General features: G+C 39.4%; 1 protein-coding gene across 1 annotated transcript; it reads right to left on the minus strand.

Moving 5' to 3' along the window:
* Positions 1-6,919: 6,919 nt before the first annotated feature.
* On the minus strand, positions 6,920-12,534 carry LOC136264768 (uncharacterized). The gene is made up of 21 exons (XM_066059538.1): positions 12,317-12,534; positions 12,079-12,254; positions 11,686-11,811; positions 11,357-11,500; positions 11,067-11,276; positions 10,833-11,013; positions 10,491-10,769; positions 9,938-10,432; positions 9,705-9,881; positions 9,017-9,094; positions 8,544-8,957; positions 8,394-8,465; positions 8,223-8,344; positions 8,122-8,166; positions 7,962-8,047; positions 7,836-7,904; positions 7,698-7,795; positions 7,437-7,557; positions 7,286-7,385; positions 7,170-7,228; positions 6,920-7,116 (listed from the first exon to the last, which is right to left on the minus strand). Exons 1-15 carry the CDS (start codon positions 12,447-12,449, stop codon positions 8,012-8,014), a joined length of 2,688 nt encoding a protein of 895 aa, XP_065915610.1. The 5' UTR covers positions 12,450-12,534; the 3' UTR covers positions 6,920-7,116; positions 7,170-7,228; positions 7,286-7,385; positions 7,437-7,557; positions 7,698-7,795; positions 7,836-7,904; positions 7,962-8,011.
* Between the last annotated feature and the right edge of the window lie 3,604 nt (positions 12,535-16,138).

Here is a 16,138-nt window from a genome sequence, read left to right on the forward strand (position 1 = left end):
GGTAACTTCTTCTAGCTGATCTCTCTATAGGGTGATTTGTTTGTAGCTGAACTACCTACAAGGTAACTTCTTCTAGCTGATCTCTCTACAGGGTGATTTGTTTGTAGCTGAATTCTGTGCAGGTGATTTGTTTGCAGCTGAGCTCTTTACAGAATGGTTTCTTTGTAGCTGAACTCTCTACAAGGTAACTTCTTCTAACTGGTCTTTCTACAGGGCAATTTGTTTGTGGCTGAATTTTCTACAGGGTGATTTCTTTGAAGCTGAACTCTCTACATGGTGGTTTCTTTGTAACTGAACTCTCTACAAGGTAATTTCTTCTAGCTGATCTCTCTATAGGGAGATTTGTTTGTAGCTGAACTCTCTACAGGTGATTTGTTTGCAGCTGAACTCTCTACATGATGGTTTCTTTGTAGCTGAACTCTCCACAAGGTAACTTCTTCTAGCTGATCTTTCTACAGGGTGATTTGTTTGTAGCTGAACTCTCTACAGGGTGATTTGTTTGTAGCTAAACTCTCTACAAGGTGACTCCTTCTAGCCGATCTTTCTACAGGGTGATTTGTTTGTAGCTGAACTCTCTACAAGGAAACTTCTTCTAGCTGATCTCTCTACAGAGAGATTTGTTTGTAGCAAAACTCTCTACAGGTGATTTCTTTGCAGCTGAACTCTCTACATGGTGGTTTCTTTGTAGCTGAACTCTCTACAAGGTAATTTCTTCTAGCTGATCTCTCTATAGGGAGTTTTGTTTGTAGCTGAACTCTCTACAGGTGATTTGTTTGCAGCTGAACTCTCTACATGATGGTTTCTTTGTAGCTGAACTCTCTACAAGGTAACTTCTTCTAGCTGATCTTTCTACTAGGTGATTTGTTTGTAGCTGAACTCTCTACAAGGAAACTTCTTCTAGCTGATCTCTCTACAGGGAGATTTGTTTGTAGCTGAACTCTCTACAGGTGATTTGTTTGCAGCTGAACTCTCTACATGATGGTTTCTTTGTAGCTGAACTCTCCACAAGGTAACTTCTTCTAGCTGATATTCTAGCTGATCTCTCTATAGGGAGATTTGTTTGTAGCCAAACTCTCTATAGGTGATTTCTTTGCAGCTGAACTCTCTACATGGTGGTTTCTTTGTAGCTGAACTCTCTACAAGGTAATTTCTTCTAGCTGATCTCTCTACAGGGAGTTTTGTTTGTAGCTGAACTCTCTACAGGTGATTTGTTTGCAGCTGAACTCTCTACATGATGGTTTCTTTGTAGCTGAACTCTCTACAAGGTGACTTCTTCTAGCTGATCTTTCTACAGGGAGATTTGTTTGTAGCTGAACTCTCTACAGGTGATTGTTTGCAGCTGAACTCTCTACATGATGGTTTCTTTGTAGCTGAACTCTCCACAAGGTGACTTCTTCTAGCTGATCTTTCTACAGGGAGATTTGTTTGTAGCTGAACTCTCTACAGGTGATTGTTTGCAGCTGAACTCTACATGATGGTTTCTTTGTAGCTGAACTCTCCACAAGGTAACTTCTTCTAGCTGATCTTTCTACATGGTGATTTGTTTGTGGCTGAACTCTCTACAAGGAAACTTCTTCTAGCTGATCTCTCTACAAAGAGATTTGTTTGTAGCCAAACTCTCTACAGGTGATTTCTTTGCAGCTGAACTATCTACATGGTGGTTTCTTTGTAGCTGAACTCTCTACAAGGTAATTTCTTCTAGCTGATCTCTCTACAGGGAGTTTTGTTTGTAGCTGAACTCTCTACAGGGAGATTTGTTTGCAGCTGAACTCTCTACATGATGGTTTCTTTGTAGCTGAACTCTCTACAAGATAACTTCTTCTAGCTGATCTTTCTACTAGGTGATTTGTTTGTAGCTGAACTCCCTACAAGGAAACTTCTTCTAGCTGATCTCTCTACAGGGAGATTTGTTTGCAGCTGAACTCTCTACATGATGGTTTCTCTGTAGCTGATCTCTCTATAAGGTAACTTCTTTTAGCTGATGTCTCTACAAGGTCACTAGTTTGTAGCTGAACTCTCTACATGATGGTTTCTTTGTAACTGAACTCTCTACAAGGTGACTTCTTCTAGCTGATTTTTCTAGAGGGTGATTTGTTTGTAGCTGAACTCTCTACAAGGAAACTTCTTCTAGCTGATCTCTCTACAGGGAGATTTGTTTGTAGCTGAACTCTCTACATGATGGTTTCTTTGTAGCTGAACTATCTACAAGGTAATTTCTTCTATTGATCTCTCTACAGGGCGATTTGTTTGTAACTCAACTCTCTACATGGTAGTTTCTTTGTAGCTGAACTCTACAAGGTGATTTCTTCTAGCTGAACTATCTCTTTCCATAGTTGCATGAACTCCCTACAAGGTAACTTCTTTTAGCTGATCTCTCTACAGGGTGAATTGTTTGTAGCTGATCTCTCTACAGGGCAACTTGTTTGTAGCTGATCTCTATACAGGTTACTTGTTTCTTGCTGATCTCTTGAATTCTCTTCAGGGTGACTGCTCTATTAGGGTGACTGCTCTATTAGAGTATCTCGATCTCGCACTTGCTGCACCAAATTGGATTTCGTGTTATAACTCCGTGGCTTTAAGTCTGATTCTTCTACGCCATTGAAGAGCCTTTCTAAGATGATTACTCCATCTATACAGCGATTTTCAAAGCATTACCCCCAAGCGGTTTATCTGGTAGGCTTGGCAAGTAGTAGTTTTTATTAGCTAATCTCAATTGCGTAATTGTTACACACTGTTGGTTTTTTCGTGGTATCTTCCTGGTTTTTTAGCTTGATTTCTTTCAAACCACAAAAGGTTTGAGGTTCAATAGTTAACCCATTCATCCACCGATTTTCAGCTTCTTCCCATACGCGGTTTACCCTGTAGGCGTGACAACATATTGGTGTTATTTTTCGTGAATAATCGCTCATAACTCTTTTCCTGTTTATCGTATTCCAGCCAAAGTTGGTACAGTGATGCGCCGTTATACCCTCCTTCAGTGTGCCAAATTTCAAGGCAATCGATATTCCGTCATGCTCTATCTCAGTTAGTCTCGCGTGGCCAGACCGCTTTTTTCCGTATATTGGGTGGGGAAAAAAGGGTCTGGTGCAACTCCAATAGCTGTTTACTTCTGAGCCGTCCCCACATTCCGGGGACGCTAATTGAATAACATTGGTCACAAAGGAGGTGCCATGACGTCAGTAAAACTATGAATTATTCCTACACTCCTGCTCCGGTTGTGAGTCTTGTTACACGATGAGGATTAACTTTCAAGACGCTATAAAAGAGACATCGGAGCAAATTAAGATTCGTTTAAAGGATAAACAGATCTCTAGTTAACTTACTGACGTCATGGCACCTCCTTTGTGACCAATGTTATTCAATTAGCGTCCCCGGAATGTGGGGACGGCTCAGAAGTAAACAGCTATTGGAGTTGCACCAGACCCTTTTTTCCCCACCCAATATACGGGAAAACGCGGTCTGGCCACGCGAGACTATATCTCAGTTGGGTGGTGATGAATCACTACTACACTAGCTCTTCTGAAGATAGATATGAAAAATGCTTTTAATGAATGCAGCCGCACTGCTTTTCTCAGCCGTGTTTATAAGGATTTTCCTGAAATATCTCGTTGGGTGTACTGGTGTTATAACCAGCCTGCAGAATTACGTTTTGGCCACCGTCGTATTCTTGCTTCCACTGGTATACAGCAGGGTGATCCACTTGGTCCTCTGTTATTCTCATCAGTTTTGCTTCAGTTTCTTGGTTCCAATCCTCTTAGTGAAAATTGTCTCCTAAGTTTGTGGTATTTAGATGATGGCACTTTTATTGGGTCTAGGTCTTCTCTCCTAGCTTGCTTTACTATCATGCTTTACTCAGTCTGGGCCAAGTTTTGGCTTGCATATCAATCTATCCAAATGTGAGTTGTATTGGCCTTCTGGAGATAGCTCTTTCCCTGAATTTCCTCATGCAATAAAACGAATTAATCCTGAAAGCAGTGGTTTGGAGCTTTTAGGGTCTCCTGTGTGGGGACCACCTACTTTTTTTGATTCTTTTTTATCTAGTAAACTTGAAAAAACTGCATCTATTCAGGATAAGCTTGCAGAACTTGGAGATCCTCAAATTGAATTGAATTTGCTTAGGAGCTGTCTCAGTGTTTGTAAGATCACTCACATGTTGTGCTGTGTCCCTTCTTCATCATTAAGCTGCTTTCCATCTGTGTTTGACTCTAACCTACGCAACTGTCTTAGTAGAATTTTGTGCTGTAGCATCTCTGATAATGCTTGGTCTCAAGCTACTTTGCCATTCCGTTTAGGAAGCTTGGGTTTGCGTGAGTCCCAACGCTCTTCACATCCAGCCTTTTTGGGTTCCTGTAACTCAGCCCGGTTTTTGGTGTCCCGTTTAGCACCAAATTTTGATGTGACTTCCTTTTTTCCAGGTGAAAATTGTGCTATCTCCTATTTCCAAAGTCTATCCATCTTGCCTTCTAACTTATCTTCCCAAAATGACTTACAGGCTTCCCTTGATGATCAATTATTTGCAAGCATTTTCAACACCTCCACAATCCGTGACCAGGCTCGTTTACGTGCTGTTGCTCACTCCTCTGGTGTCAGCAGTGGCTGGCTGAAGGCCATCCCTCAACCAACATTGGGTTTGGCCTTTTCTCCACATGAGTTTGTTATCGCTGTCCGTTTATGGTTGGGTGTTCCTCTTTTCCCATTGTTACCACTTTGTACATGTTTTTCTGTCATAGATCAGTTTGGTGACCATCTTCTTGGTTGCTCTCATGGCCCACTACGTATCCAACGCCATGATGCTCTTGTTTCTATAGTACATCATGCTCTACTGCAAGATCACCCTGGTGTTCTCCGTGAGCAAAGCATTGCCTCTGATCAATCTCGTCCTGGGGACATTTACCATCCTGATTTTACTCTAGGCCGTCCTGCTTACTTTGACCTCTCTGTCAGGTGCACAACTCAGCCTTCCTTTATTTCCGCTGCTGCATTTAAGGCTGGGGTAGCTGCTGCTGCCGGTGAGGAGGCTAAGGATGACCATTATTTGGAAACTGTTAATAACCATGGTGGTGAAGTTTTTCCCCTGGTTTGCGAGTCGTTTGGTGTTTGGACACCCTTTGCTTTATCAACCTTATCCACGATTGCCAACCATACCACTGTTAAAAGTGGTATTCCCAGACAGTTTGCAAGGAAACAATTACTTCAGGGTTTGTCAGTTACTCTCTGGCGATATAATGCCAAAATGATCCTGAGGCATTATGGCTTATGCCCAGAAGATGGCATAGACTTGTTGAACTAAGTTATTAATTAAGGTTGTTTTGTAGTTAAGGTAGCTAGTTTTGTAGTTAAAATACTTAGTTTGGTAGTTAAGCTAGTTAGAATTTTGTATTTAATATATCTAACGATATTGCGTTCGCGTTTTATAGCAGTTTTTGTAAGTGTGCGAAAAGAGGAAGAAAAATAAGAAAAAAACTAAGAAACTAAGCCAATTTTTGAAGTCGCATATCTCGGGAAGCGATTTCGCTCAAATTTGGAATGTGGAGTGCTGAAGGTGGAGGGAGTGTCCACAGCAAAATCGTCTTGTTTCATCAAGGCATCACAGAGCTACGGAGGTGCGAAAATTGCGTTTTCTTTCTTCCTGTCAATGTTGCATCCTGTACGCGTATTTTGTCCCATACGCGTATGGGATATCCCGTACGCGTATGGGCATTTTCCCTGTCCCATACGCGTATGGGCATCCCGTACGCGTATAGGGCCCCGTACGCGTACGGGACGATATAATTTAATTCTGAGGCGCTTAGCGTTTCTTGCATAGATTCAACTGGGTTTACAAATACGTAGCTTTTGCAGTTCAGTTTCATTAAATATACCTTTGTTTTGGCTGTACTACCTACTGGCATATACTATGTAGAAATTACATAGCTAGCACACTGCTGTCGCGCTTATTTGTAGCTAGCTAGCTAGCTATTTGTTTGCCTCATAGTACTTCGCGCACGTTTCTTCTCCATGCTATAAGCTGCTATGTGCTGCATGTATCATATATCTGGCCTTCACCATTCAAATCATGTGGAGCATGCATATGTTGATTAAATCGGATGAACTTCTTGAGTAGTCTAGCAACCTTTTGGGCTAGCTAGTCACGAGTCCCTTGAACAAATCAGGCATCATTCTGCCTGTCCAGTAAAATATTTACTTATTTATTTATTTGCAATGTACAAACTCAATTTGAGTATTAATTCTATAATCTATAATTACTAATTGTTCATAATGGAGTAGCGATGGGCATGTCAGTCTGCCTGTCCAGTATAATAGATAAGTAGCAAATTATTTATATAGCACACCATAAATATCTAGCTATTCTATTATGTGACTGGACATATACCAGTGGTCAAATGCATGCTGGGTAGAAATTAATGTGAATTATTGTGTAAGCAGAACTATGGTAAGTTAGTATAAATAGCTACATGCACTTCGTGCATATATAGCACAACATGCAGTACCGGGTAAATCATTAAAATCGATTGAAAGCTGCAATTCCATGAATCAATATAATTATTATTAGCTATAACAAGCCAGGTCATAAATTAATGCATATAAATTAGACATGGACTAAGACTACATACTTATAACATAATAGTGCTGTCAGACCTTCAGTGCAGCTGGTCACTGTAAAGCTTTACAAACAAAAGCAAACAGCACAGCTAACATAATACCCATGCACTAACACAGAGTTCAGTCCAAGAGATTCGTTTCAACTAGTTAACGCAAGCGTAAGTGAGACTGAAGTTTACACATCCACTTAACAGTATATAAAACTACTAAAAATCGACTGATTTTCTGACATAGGATCACATAATCATAATATCTACTCTGCACTAAGCAGTAGCAGTGCTAGCTCTACACCATGCATGTTCGCTGGGGGCCAAACACAATTTTATAAATTATAATATGCCATACATTAATATTTAACCATGATTACATAAAGTCAATTACATAGGTTGCACCAGTAGAACAGCATGGTCCAATAAAGTTAACTATAGGTATATCCTCTGGATTCAACTTAATGCTAATGTGCCTGTTGACACAATTCAGGTGGTACCACGATTCACATGTTCCACAGCCAATCTACGTATATATTCAGCTGATAGTCAATGAAACAAAGAGCAAACAACACTTACCCAATCCTGTGCTTTAGTAGCAGTGAATGAGCAGGTCCTGCAATGCTCTTCTATGGGTTCTGCAAACAAATAGATTGCTAACAACACTCATAAGTACCTTACAACTGCTTGTTTACCTGAATTGTTAAGTATTTCTTTTGCCATCTCTATTCTTAAATCGTGAACTGTTCCAGCATGGATGTTCATTGGTAAATGTCTTAAATATTGTTCAGCAAACTATTTTAGAAATTCTTTATGTTGTGTTGCAGAATATGCTTAAGGCCATACCTTCATAACATAAACTCCACAAGACGAATTGTCTTCCTGTATACTGTGTGGAGGCGTAACGACTTCCCATACATACTTCTTTGGCCAATATCCACCACAATATTGATAGGTGCTGTAAGCGCTGCAAGAGAATTATATGCAAATAGCCAGGGATTATATGCAAATAGCCAGGGAGTTTAAAGAATGTGTTCCTGTTGATATGCAAATTAATGTGTATACATACTTAACTAACTATGTGTGCAAAATATTAACTGTACTAACTTCCAGTTTTTTCTTATCCTTTGTATTAGTCTATGATCTCTTTCTTCATGCTTCTTTGGGTCAATGTAGAGAACCTTTCCATTCTTTGGTTCGACGATCTAAAGAAATAGTAGCTATAAATGTACAAATATGTCTGACCACCAATATCCAGTGCATCTTCTGGTAGCAGTAAGGTCCAATGAGGGCATTGTAATGAGACAAATCAACCTGCAGAAATATATGTATACAGGTGTCTGTAAGTCCTCGTAAAGTACCAACTCATACATTGCTTAAAACGTTCTTCTTAAGGATATACGTCCCATTACAAATGTCATTCACTGCAGACAGTCCATGATAAATATTTCTTCTTCCTGTGTTTGGAAGTGAGCATGCACATAATGCATACATTCATATGCACTAGACTTTTCTATGTATTATCTCTAACCTTTTTGTTGGCACGGATCATGTATAGTAGATAAGATGCTATCACCTATATACAACATATATACATATATGCTTGCTTGCATAAAGTTTACAAGCACGTACTTCATCAGTAACCCATCCATTGGTGTCGATCAGTGACAGAATTCCCTCGTCGTAAACTTTGTAACTACCAAACTTCGCTTCAAAAAGCATCTGGGTTTTGTTTCTGATTCTCATTAATCGGCCTGCATGATAGCAATATTATGCAGACAGATGATATACCGGGCACAAAACCTTCGGTTTGATAATCATTTTCATCAACTTCTTCATCTGATGAATTAGGACAATACTGATGAACTACCCCTCCTGCAAAATAAAGATGAAAATGAATGAATGAAAAGTGTAGATAGAGAAAAGTAGTTACAGCCTACAAAATATCCTTACGGGATTTGTGCAAGTGGAAATAGTCAATAAGTACATTAGCCATTGTAGGCTCTTCTTGATTCAATAAGTCGGCTGTTTGTTTGTTTGTCTCTACATCATCCTTCAAATCATACATTTTGTTGGTAAACTTTTGCACAATTGTGATTGGAACTGGTTCCTTGTGAGCATAGCAAAGATCCTTCAAACATTTCTGGTCTTCATAGTTATCCACAACATAGCTGTGCAGAAATGCAGCTGGTAAGTTGGTTTTGAGACTGTTAGATATGTATTCATGGGCAGGCCCACATGGCTTAAACAAAAACGATGGATGGTTCTGTATAATAGTTTTCATCTTCTTGCTAAGTTTCACGATTTTGTCAAACTGAAAGCTGTTCCCTGGTGGAATATCTTCATTGCTGAAAATTTCATGACCCCCTAAAATGTATAATCCATGCAGATTAACACACACCTACATGATTGAATTTATTTCTTACCTTCAAGCTTAGGGCTGGTTTCTTCTACTGACATACTATTGGCTTCTTCTTCTTCTACTCCCTGGACCCCAGAACTACCTGTTGTACCAATTCATCTTATACCGATGATCTACCCGTGCATGTACATTTACTTAGACATATCCATGACAAATATGCTATGTATGGGGAGCATTAAAGATATTTTGTGTGCATGTCCATGCAGATGTTTCAATGCATCTCACTTCAACATAGTACATGCAGTGTACCCTCTACCATTTGGAACCAAGAGTTTGACCAATATGTGACCTGGGCTGACAAAATCAGTCTCTTATAGCCTGTCAAAATTTGACCTACTTTTAAATGCTTGAAGCTACATTACTTTGTCCATGATTATAGCTAGCATCCACATAAACGTTTAACCACTTATGTAAAAATTGCTTACAATTTTAATGAAGTTTACAGAATTATTCTAGGTCAAATACAGTGATGGAGATAGACAATTAAGATTCAGTAAACATGTGTATTTTCGGGATATACACTGATTTTGTCAGACTGGGTCACATATTAATTTTTATGTGGACCAGAACTCATGGGGCTAATATTTTTTGTCCTTATTACAAAGTTATTTTTAGAGACAGGTTCTATTGTAACTATATGTAGCTGTAATATCATGTCTGGCATGATAGTTATTGTATGCATATGTGCTCACATCCATCCCGAGCATTGCTGTATGATGGCTTTAGGTCAACCTGTTCCCTCTTCACTGGAAAGCTATCACTGCCAATTTGTTTTGTCTTCACTGAGGTGCTTCCTGTACGATTCTCATTAGCTTGTTCACCGGTCTCAGTGTTCAATGGGCAACTATCATCAATGCTAGAATCATCTGCTGTCAAAGTGGAATATAATTATATTATACTACACAAAAATAACTACTATTCATACCGATGACTGAATTCTTGCATCTTGTCCCTTTGTGGCAATATGTTGTGCATTTTACTTTGCTTTTGAAACATACACATTTGCCATTTACACAACCAGATTTGCAATTGCAGTGTGAAACATCAGTTTTCCTTCGATTGAATTTTTTTGCAGCCGATCGCAGTGCTATTGTGGGATCATCTTCCCACCCAGTGGTTTGTACTGTTGCATGAAAGCACTTCTGAAGCTGGTCAGTTCGACATCTTCCTTTCAAAAGTCCATACTTGGTTCTTATTTTGTAAGACCCATGTTGTTTTGCAACCACAACTCCTGGTATTCTTCTCAAATCACTTACACCTCTGTCATGTCGTGGAATCCTTACAGTCACACCATCCCCAATTTTAAATTTTACAGCCTTGATTCTTTTGCTGTTATCATAAAGTTTCTTCATTTTAGCAGCTGAATTTGCAATGTTTTTCTTTGCAAACTGTCTAACTTCATGGTGCCTGTCTTCATTTTCTGCATTAATAACAAACAAAGCAGCTGCAATGGCAATTTTAAATCATTCCCCTTATACCTGCTGGAATGATAGGTGTCTGCTGTCTGAACTCTGTGTCACCAACACAGGTTCTGGCCTTGGCCACTTCAGGTTGCGTAGCCTTGGTCACCGGATCAGAGTAAGAATCTGTGTTACCTAGCTCTGTCAAATCATCAGTTTCTGTGGGAGGATCCATAATAATGGTCTCTTCTTCTGCCAAACACATTCCTTTCACGGGTTCAGAAGATGGATCTAGACCAAACACCACTTGGTATGGTGATGTTTTAATGGTCGCATGTGGTTGCTTATTGATTGTAACTGGAAAAACAAAATTATATACAATAATTGGCATCAATAGCACCTGTTTTAAATAAAACTTACATTGAACTCTGGGAAGAAACTGAACCCATTCTGTTGTCTTCATGTCAGCCATGAGTGAAGTGAGCATGTGTTTCACCACTCCGTTAGCTTTTTCAACACACCCATTTGATTGGGGGTGCCTTGGTCTACCTCGAATTAAAATTGTCTCTTGACTCCACTCATGAACAATCGTCTCAAAAAGCTATAAAGGAATGCATAAAATACAGCATGCACCTAGACAGTTGTCTTTCCAACCTCATTGTTGAATTCTCGACCATGATCAGATTGGAGTATCTTAGGTACCCCAAGGTATGCGAAAACATATCGTTGCAAGCACAAAACAGTTTCTGCAGCACACTTCCTAGATTGTGCCCATAGAATGGAAAACTTGCTAAAGTGATCTTTGTAATGACCAATCCATCTGTTGTTGCTGTCTGGAATGCTTGACATGTCAATCAAATCAATCTACAATATGAAGTATATATATATAATACACTTATTATGTTATTCCTGCATAAATGGAATATAAAAGCAATATTATTTACCTGTCCACGAACATGGAATCTCTTTGAAATGATGGGTTTCAAAGGAGCTTTTGTTAATTGAGGCTTCTTACAAGAGCAAGTGAGGCACAGTCTGCAATATTCCTCTACACAAGTTCGTGTTATCCCTTCGTAGTTTGACGAAATCTTCAGGCGAAAGAATGAAAATTATTGTGTGGCAGTGCTTATACCGCTTACACATACAGTGAAAATGTGCATTTTTAATAATGCAATAATGACAATAGCAGCTAGGGAGTGTACATAGTTAATGCATTAATGCTAGCTGATTTATTAATAACACTCATATAATTATATTATACTATTATGCATACCACTGAATAAGTCTTCCTAACACCCGAGTGTGCCGTACCTTTCTCATGAACAGACTGGATGATATCAAATATATCATCTGTTGTTACTACTCTTCTATAGCCTTCAAACAGAGAATTGGCCGGAACCTATATATATTAATGAGACATGCATACATGTGAAAATAGCTATAGCTATATATCTCCAAATTTTATAGGCAGCTACATAATATATATTAAAAAGATTTAGCCACTCACACATTGAAAGAGTCTGATATATTTTGCGTTAAAAACTTATTTCTCCAATTGCAACAGGGTATAATATTGAGACAGACTGTCAAGTACCCATGCATACTCCATAGTTAATGCCACCGACATGCGCGGTGTTGAAGGAGTGCGCGGCCGCGTTAAACTCACCATGCTCTTGCTCTTTGTAGGAACGATCACAGCATTATTTAATCCAATCTGCGGAAAATCTTTCAGTTCAAACTGCTTCTCCTTGACGTACTGCCTAAATCTTGGTTTAATTTCGTAATCGTCCTTGGAATCACCACCATCTTCCGAGCCATCTTCAGCTCCGTGACCAGAGTGGTCTAATGTACGAACGAAAGAGGAACATTGAACTACAGCCTATACTACACAGCCGCTTAGCTACCTTCAAGCAAGGTGGCCTTGATTAAATCGAATTTCTCACGGTTAAACAAAGAATTAGAACGTTTCGCGGCCTGGCTAGCTAGGAACTCGTTAAATTCTCTCCGAACCCTTTCCACGGAAATTTTATCATCCATCACGGCATTCAAGCGGGACTCGATACTCTCAGGTGATACTCTCAGGTCATAAACTATACTGCTAGCAAACACTATAGGATTGCATGCATCAGCACTTGTGGCGGCAAATAAGCTCAGTAAAGCCAGCAGCAAAGAGATCAAAAGAGAGGTGTTAAAATTATAGAGAGAGCATGTATCAGGCACTGATACAGAAATATATATTATCAAGAGTTCATAATATTATGAAGGGAGGTGGCTGGTCCAAGTTCAAGCTGAGAGAATAGAAGTGTAGAATCTACATAAAATATATAATCAACCCAGACTGCTTTTAATTCTGTATATAATATAACCTGTAACTTTAGTTTTGTAATTTAATTTTTTTCCTTGCCATGCCCACTGCTGTCCACTGTTGGTCAGACATGTGGTCGCATGTTGTCCGAGGACACATTCTCTTGTACACAATATAATATAATTTGTTTGTAATCAGTCATTCGTGTTTTCTCAACAATTATTAATGATGGTTTCTTCTTCTATACATCAAGACACACGGTAGTGTGTCATGCGGCCCAAGAAGCCGGCGCGCCACACCGTGAGTATATTGACAGGAAGAACGAAAACGTCATTTCCACACCTTTGTATCTCGGTGATCACTTATCTGATTGGAACCAAATTTGCTACACAGTTGCCCGCCAGCCAAGGGAGTCTACATTCCAAATTTGAAGGAAATCGCTCCAGCCATTTCCGAGATACGAGCTGCCAAAGTTTCGTTTTTTGTTCTTCGTTTTTTTTTTCTTCTTGGTCTTTTCGCACACTTGCAAAAATTGCTATAACAAGCAAACGCGTACTCCGATCGCCTTGAAATTTGGCACACAGAAAGGGAGTCCAAAGGCGAATCCTAGCATCAACTTTGGTACAAATCCGATATATGGTTCAGGAGTTATGACCGATTATTCGCGTAAAACAAGATCGATTTGTTGTCACGCCTACAGGGTAAACCGCTTCATGGAATGAGTTGAAAATTGCTATGTAGATGGAGTAACCATCGTAGGAGTGCCTTTTGGTGGTTTGAAAGGAATCGAGATAAAGACTACGGAGATATGACACAAAACCCAACCTGTGTCACAATTACGCGATCGATTTTTATGAATAAAAAAGTATTAGTTTTCACGCCTACTAGGCAAATCGCTTAGAGCAATGAGCTGAAAATCGGTGTATAGCTGGAATAATCTTCATAGAAAGTCCTTGCAGTAGTACAGAAGAATCGGATTACAAACCACTGAGTTATGATTCGAAAGCCAACTCCGTGTAGCAAATGCGAGATCGAGATACTCTAATAGAACAGTCACCCTAATAGAGCATTCGGCTAATTTATTTACTCCATTATAGAATTTTATTACATCACAAGTTATTCTGTACGGAGTTCAGCTGCAAACAGTTAATCTTATAGACAGTTCAGCAAGAAGACAGTCACCATGTGGAGAGTTAAGCAAATATACCACTATAGAGATTCAGAACATTACAAGTCACACTGAAGAAAGTTCAGCTATAAACAAGTCATGCACTGTGTAGAGAATTAAGCTACAATTAAGTCACTCTCTAGAGAATTCAGATGCACAGAATTCTGCTACACACAAGTCACTGTGGAGAGAGTTCAGCTACAAACAAATTACCCTTTAGAGTGATCAGCTACAAACAAAACACTTTGCAGGGTGTTCAACTGCAACAAATCAATTACCTTTAGAGCGATCAGCAATGAACAAATCAACACAAATCTACCTGTAGAGAGATCAGCTAGAAACAAATCACCCTGAAGAGAGTTCAGCTACAAAAAATCACCCTGTAGAGACATCAGCTAGAAACTAGACACAATGTAAGGAGTTCAGCTACAAGCAATCACCCTGTAGAGAGTTCAGCTAAAACAAATCAACCTGCAGAGAGATCAGCTACAAACAAATCACCTTATAGAGAGTTCAGCTACAAACAGATTACCTGTAGAGAGATCGACTACAAACAAATCAACCTGCAGAGAGATCATCTATATACACACAAATCAACTTGTAGAGAGATCAGCTACAAACAAATCACCCTGTAGAGAGATCAGCTAGAAACTACACACAATGTAAGGAGTTCAGCTACAAACAAATCACCCTGTAGAGAGATCAGCTACAAACTAGACACAAAGTAAGGAGTTCAGCTACAAGCAAATTACCCTGTAGAGAGTTCATCTACAAACAAATCAACCTGTAGAGCAATCAGCTAGAAACAAATCACCCTGAAGAGAGGTCAGCTACAAAAAATCACCCTGTAGAGAGATCAGCTAGAAACAAATCACCCTGAAGAGAGGTCAGCTACAAAAAAATCACCCTGTAGAGAGATCAGCTACAAACAAATTGCCCTGTAGAGAGATCAGCTACAAACAAATCAACCTGCAGAGAGATCAGCTACACACAAATCAACTTGTAGAGAGTTCAGCTACAAACAAATTACCCTGTAGAGAGATCGGCTACAAACAAATCAGCCTGTAGTGAGTTCAGCTAAAACAAATCAACCTGCAGAGAGATCAACTACAAACAAATCACCTTATAGAGAGTTCAGCTACAAACAAATCTCCCTGTAGAGAGATCAGCTAGAAGAAGTTACCTTGTAGAGAGTTCAGCTTCAAACAAATCACCCTGTAGAAAGATCAGCTAGAAGAGGTCACCTTGTAGAGAGTTCAGTTACAAAAAAACCACCATGTAGAGAGCTCAGCTACAAACTAGTGACCTTGTAGAGACATCAGCTAGAAGAAGTTACCTTGAGAGAGTTCAACTACAAAGAAACCATTCTTTAAAGAGCTCAGCTGCAAACAAAGCACCTGTACAGAATTCAGCTACAAATAAATCACCCTGTAGAAAGATGAGCTAGAAAAAGTTACCTTGTAGAGAGTTCAGTTACAAAGAAACCACCATGTAGAGAATTCAGCTACAAACTAGTGACCCTGTAAAGACATCAGCTAGAAGAAGTTACCTTGAGAGAGTTCAACTACAAAGAAACCATCATGTAGAGAGTTCAGCTACAAACAAATCTACCTGTAGAGAGATCAGCTAGAAGAAGTTACCTTGTAGAGAGTTCAGCTTCAAACAAATCACCCTGTAGAAAGATCAGCTAGAAGAGGTCACCTTGTAGAGAGTTCAGTTACAAAAAAACCACCATGTAGAGAGCTCAGCTACAAACTAGTGACATTGTAGAGACATCAGCTAGAAGAAGTTACCTTGTAGAGAGTTCAGCTACAAAGAAACCATTCTTTAAAGAGCTCAGCTGCAAACAAACCACCTGTACAGAATTCAGCTACAAATAAATCACCCTGTAGAAAGATGAGCTAGAAAAAGTTACCTTGTAGAGAGTTCAGTTACAAAGAAACCACCATGTAGAGAATTCAGCTACAAACTAGTGACCCTGTAAAGACATCAGCTAGAAGAAGTTACCTTGAGAGAGTTCAGCTACAAAGAAACCATTATTTAAAGAGCTCAGCTGCAAACAAATCACCTATACAGAATTCAGCTACAAACAAATCACCATGTAGAGAGATCAGCTAGAAGAAGTTAACTTGTAGAGAGTTCAGCTACAAAGAAACCATCATTTAGAGAGTTCAGCTTCAAACATATCACCTGTAGAGAGTTCAGCTACAAAAAAATCTCCCTGTAGAGAGATCAGCTAGAAGAAGTTACCTT

This window comes from Dysidea avara, chromosome 8 (assembly GCF_963678975.1).
Source record: "Dysidea avara chromosome 8, odDysAvar1.4, whole genome shotgun sequence".
In the NCBI taxonomy this organism is placed as follows: domain Eukaryota; kingdom Metazoa; phylum Porifera; class Demospongiae; order Dictyoceratida; family Dysideidae; genus Dysidea; species Dysidea avara.

Excerpts from the sequence above, each read along its gene's own strand:
- LOC136264768 (XM_066059538.1), bottom strand. The coding sequence starts at position 12,449 with ATGGATGATAAAATTTCCGTGGAAAGGGTTCGGAGAGAATTTAACGAG. Across the intron at positions 9,882-9,937 it reads ATGCAAGAATTCAGTCATCG|CAGATGATTCTAGCATTGAT; the intron begins GTATGAATAGTA and ends CCACTTTGACAG. Across the intron at positions 8,048-8,121 it reads TGATCCGTGCCAACAAAAAG|GAAGAAGAAATATTTATCAT; the intron begins GTTAGAGATAAT and ends TTCCAAACACAG.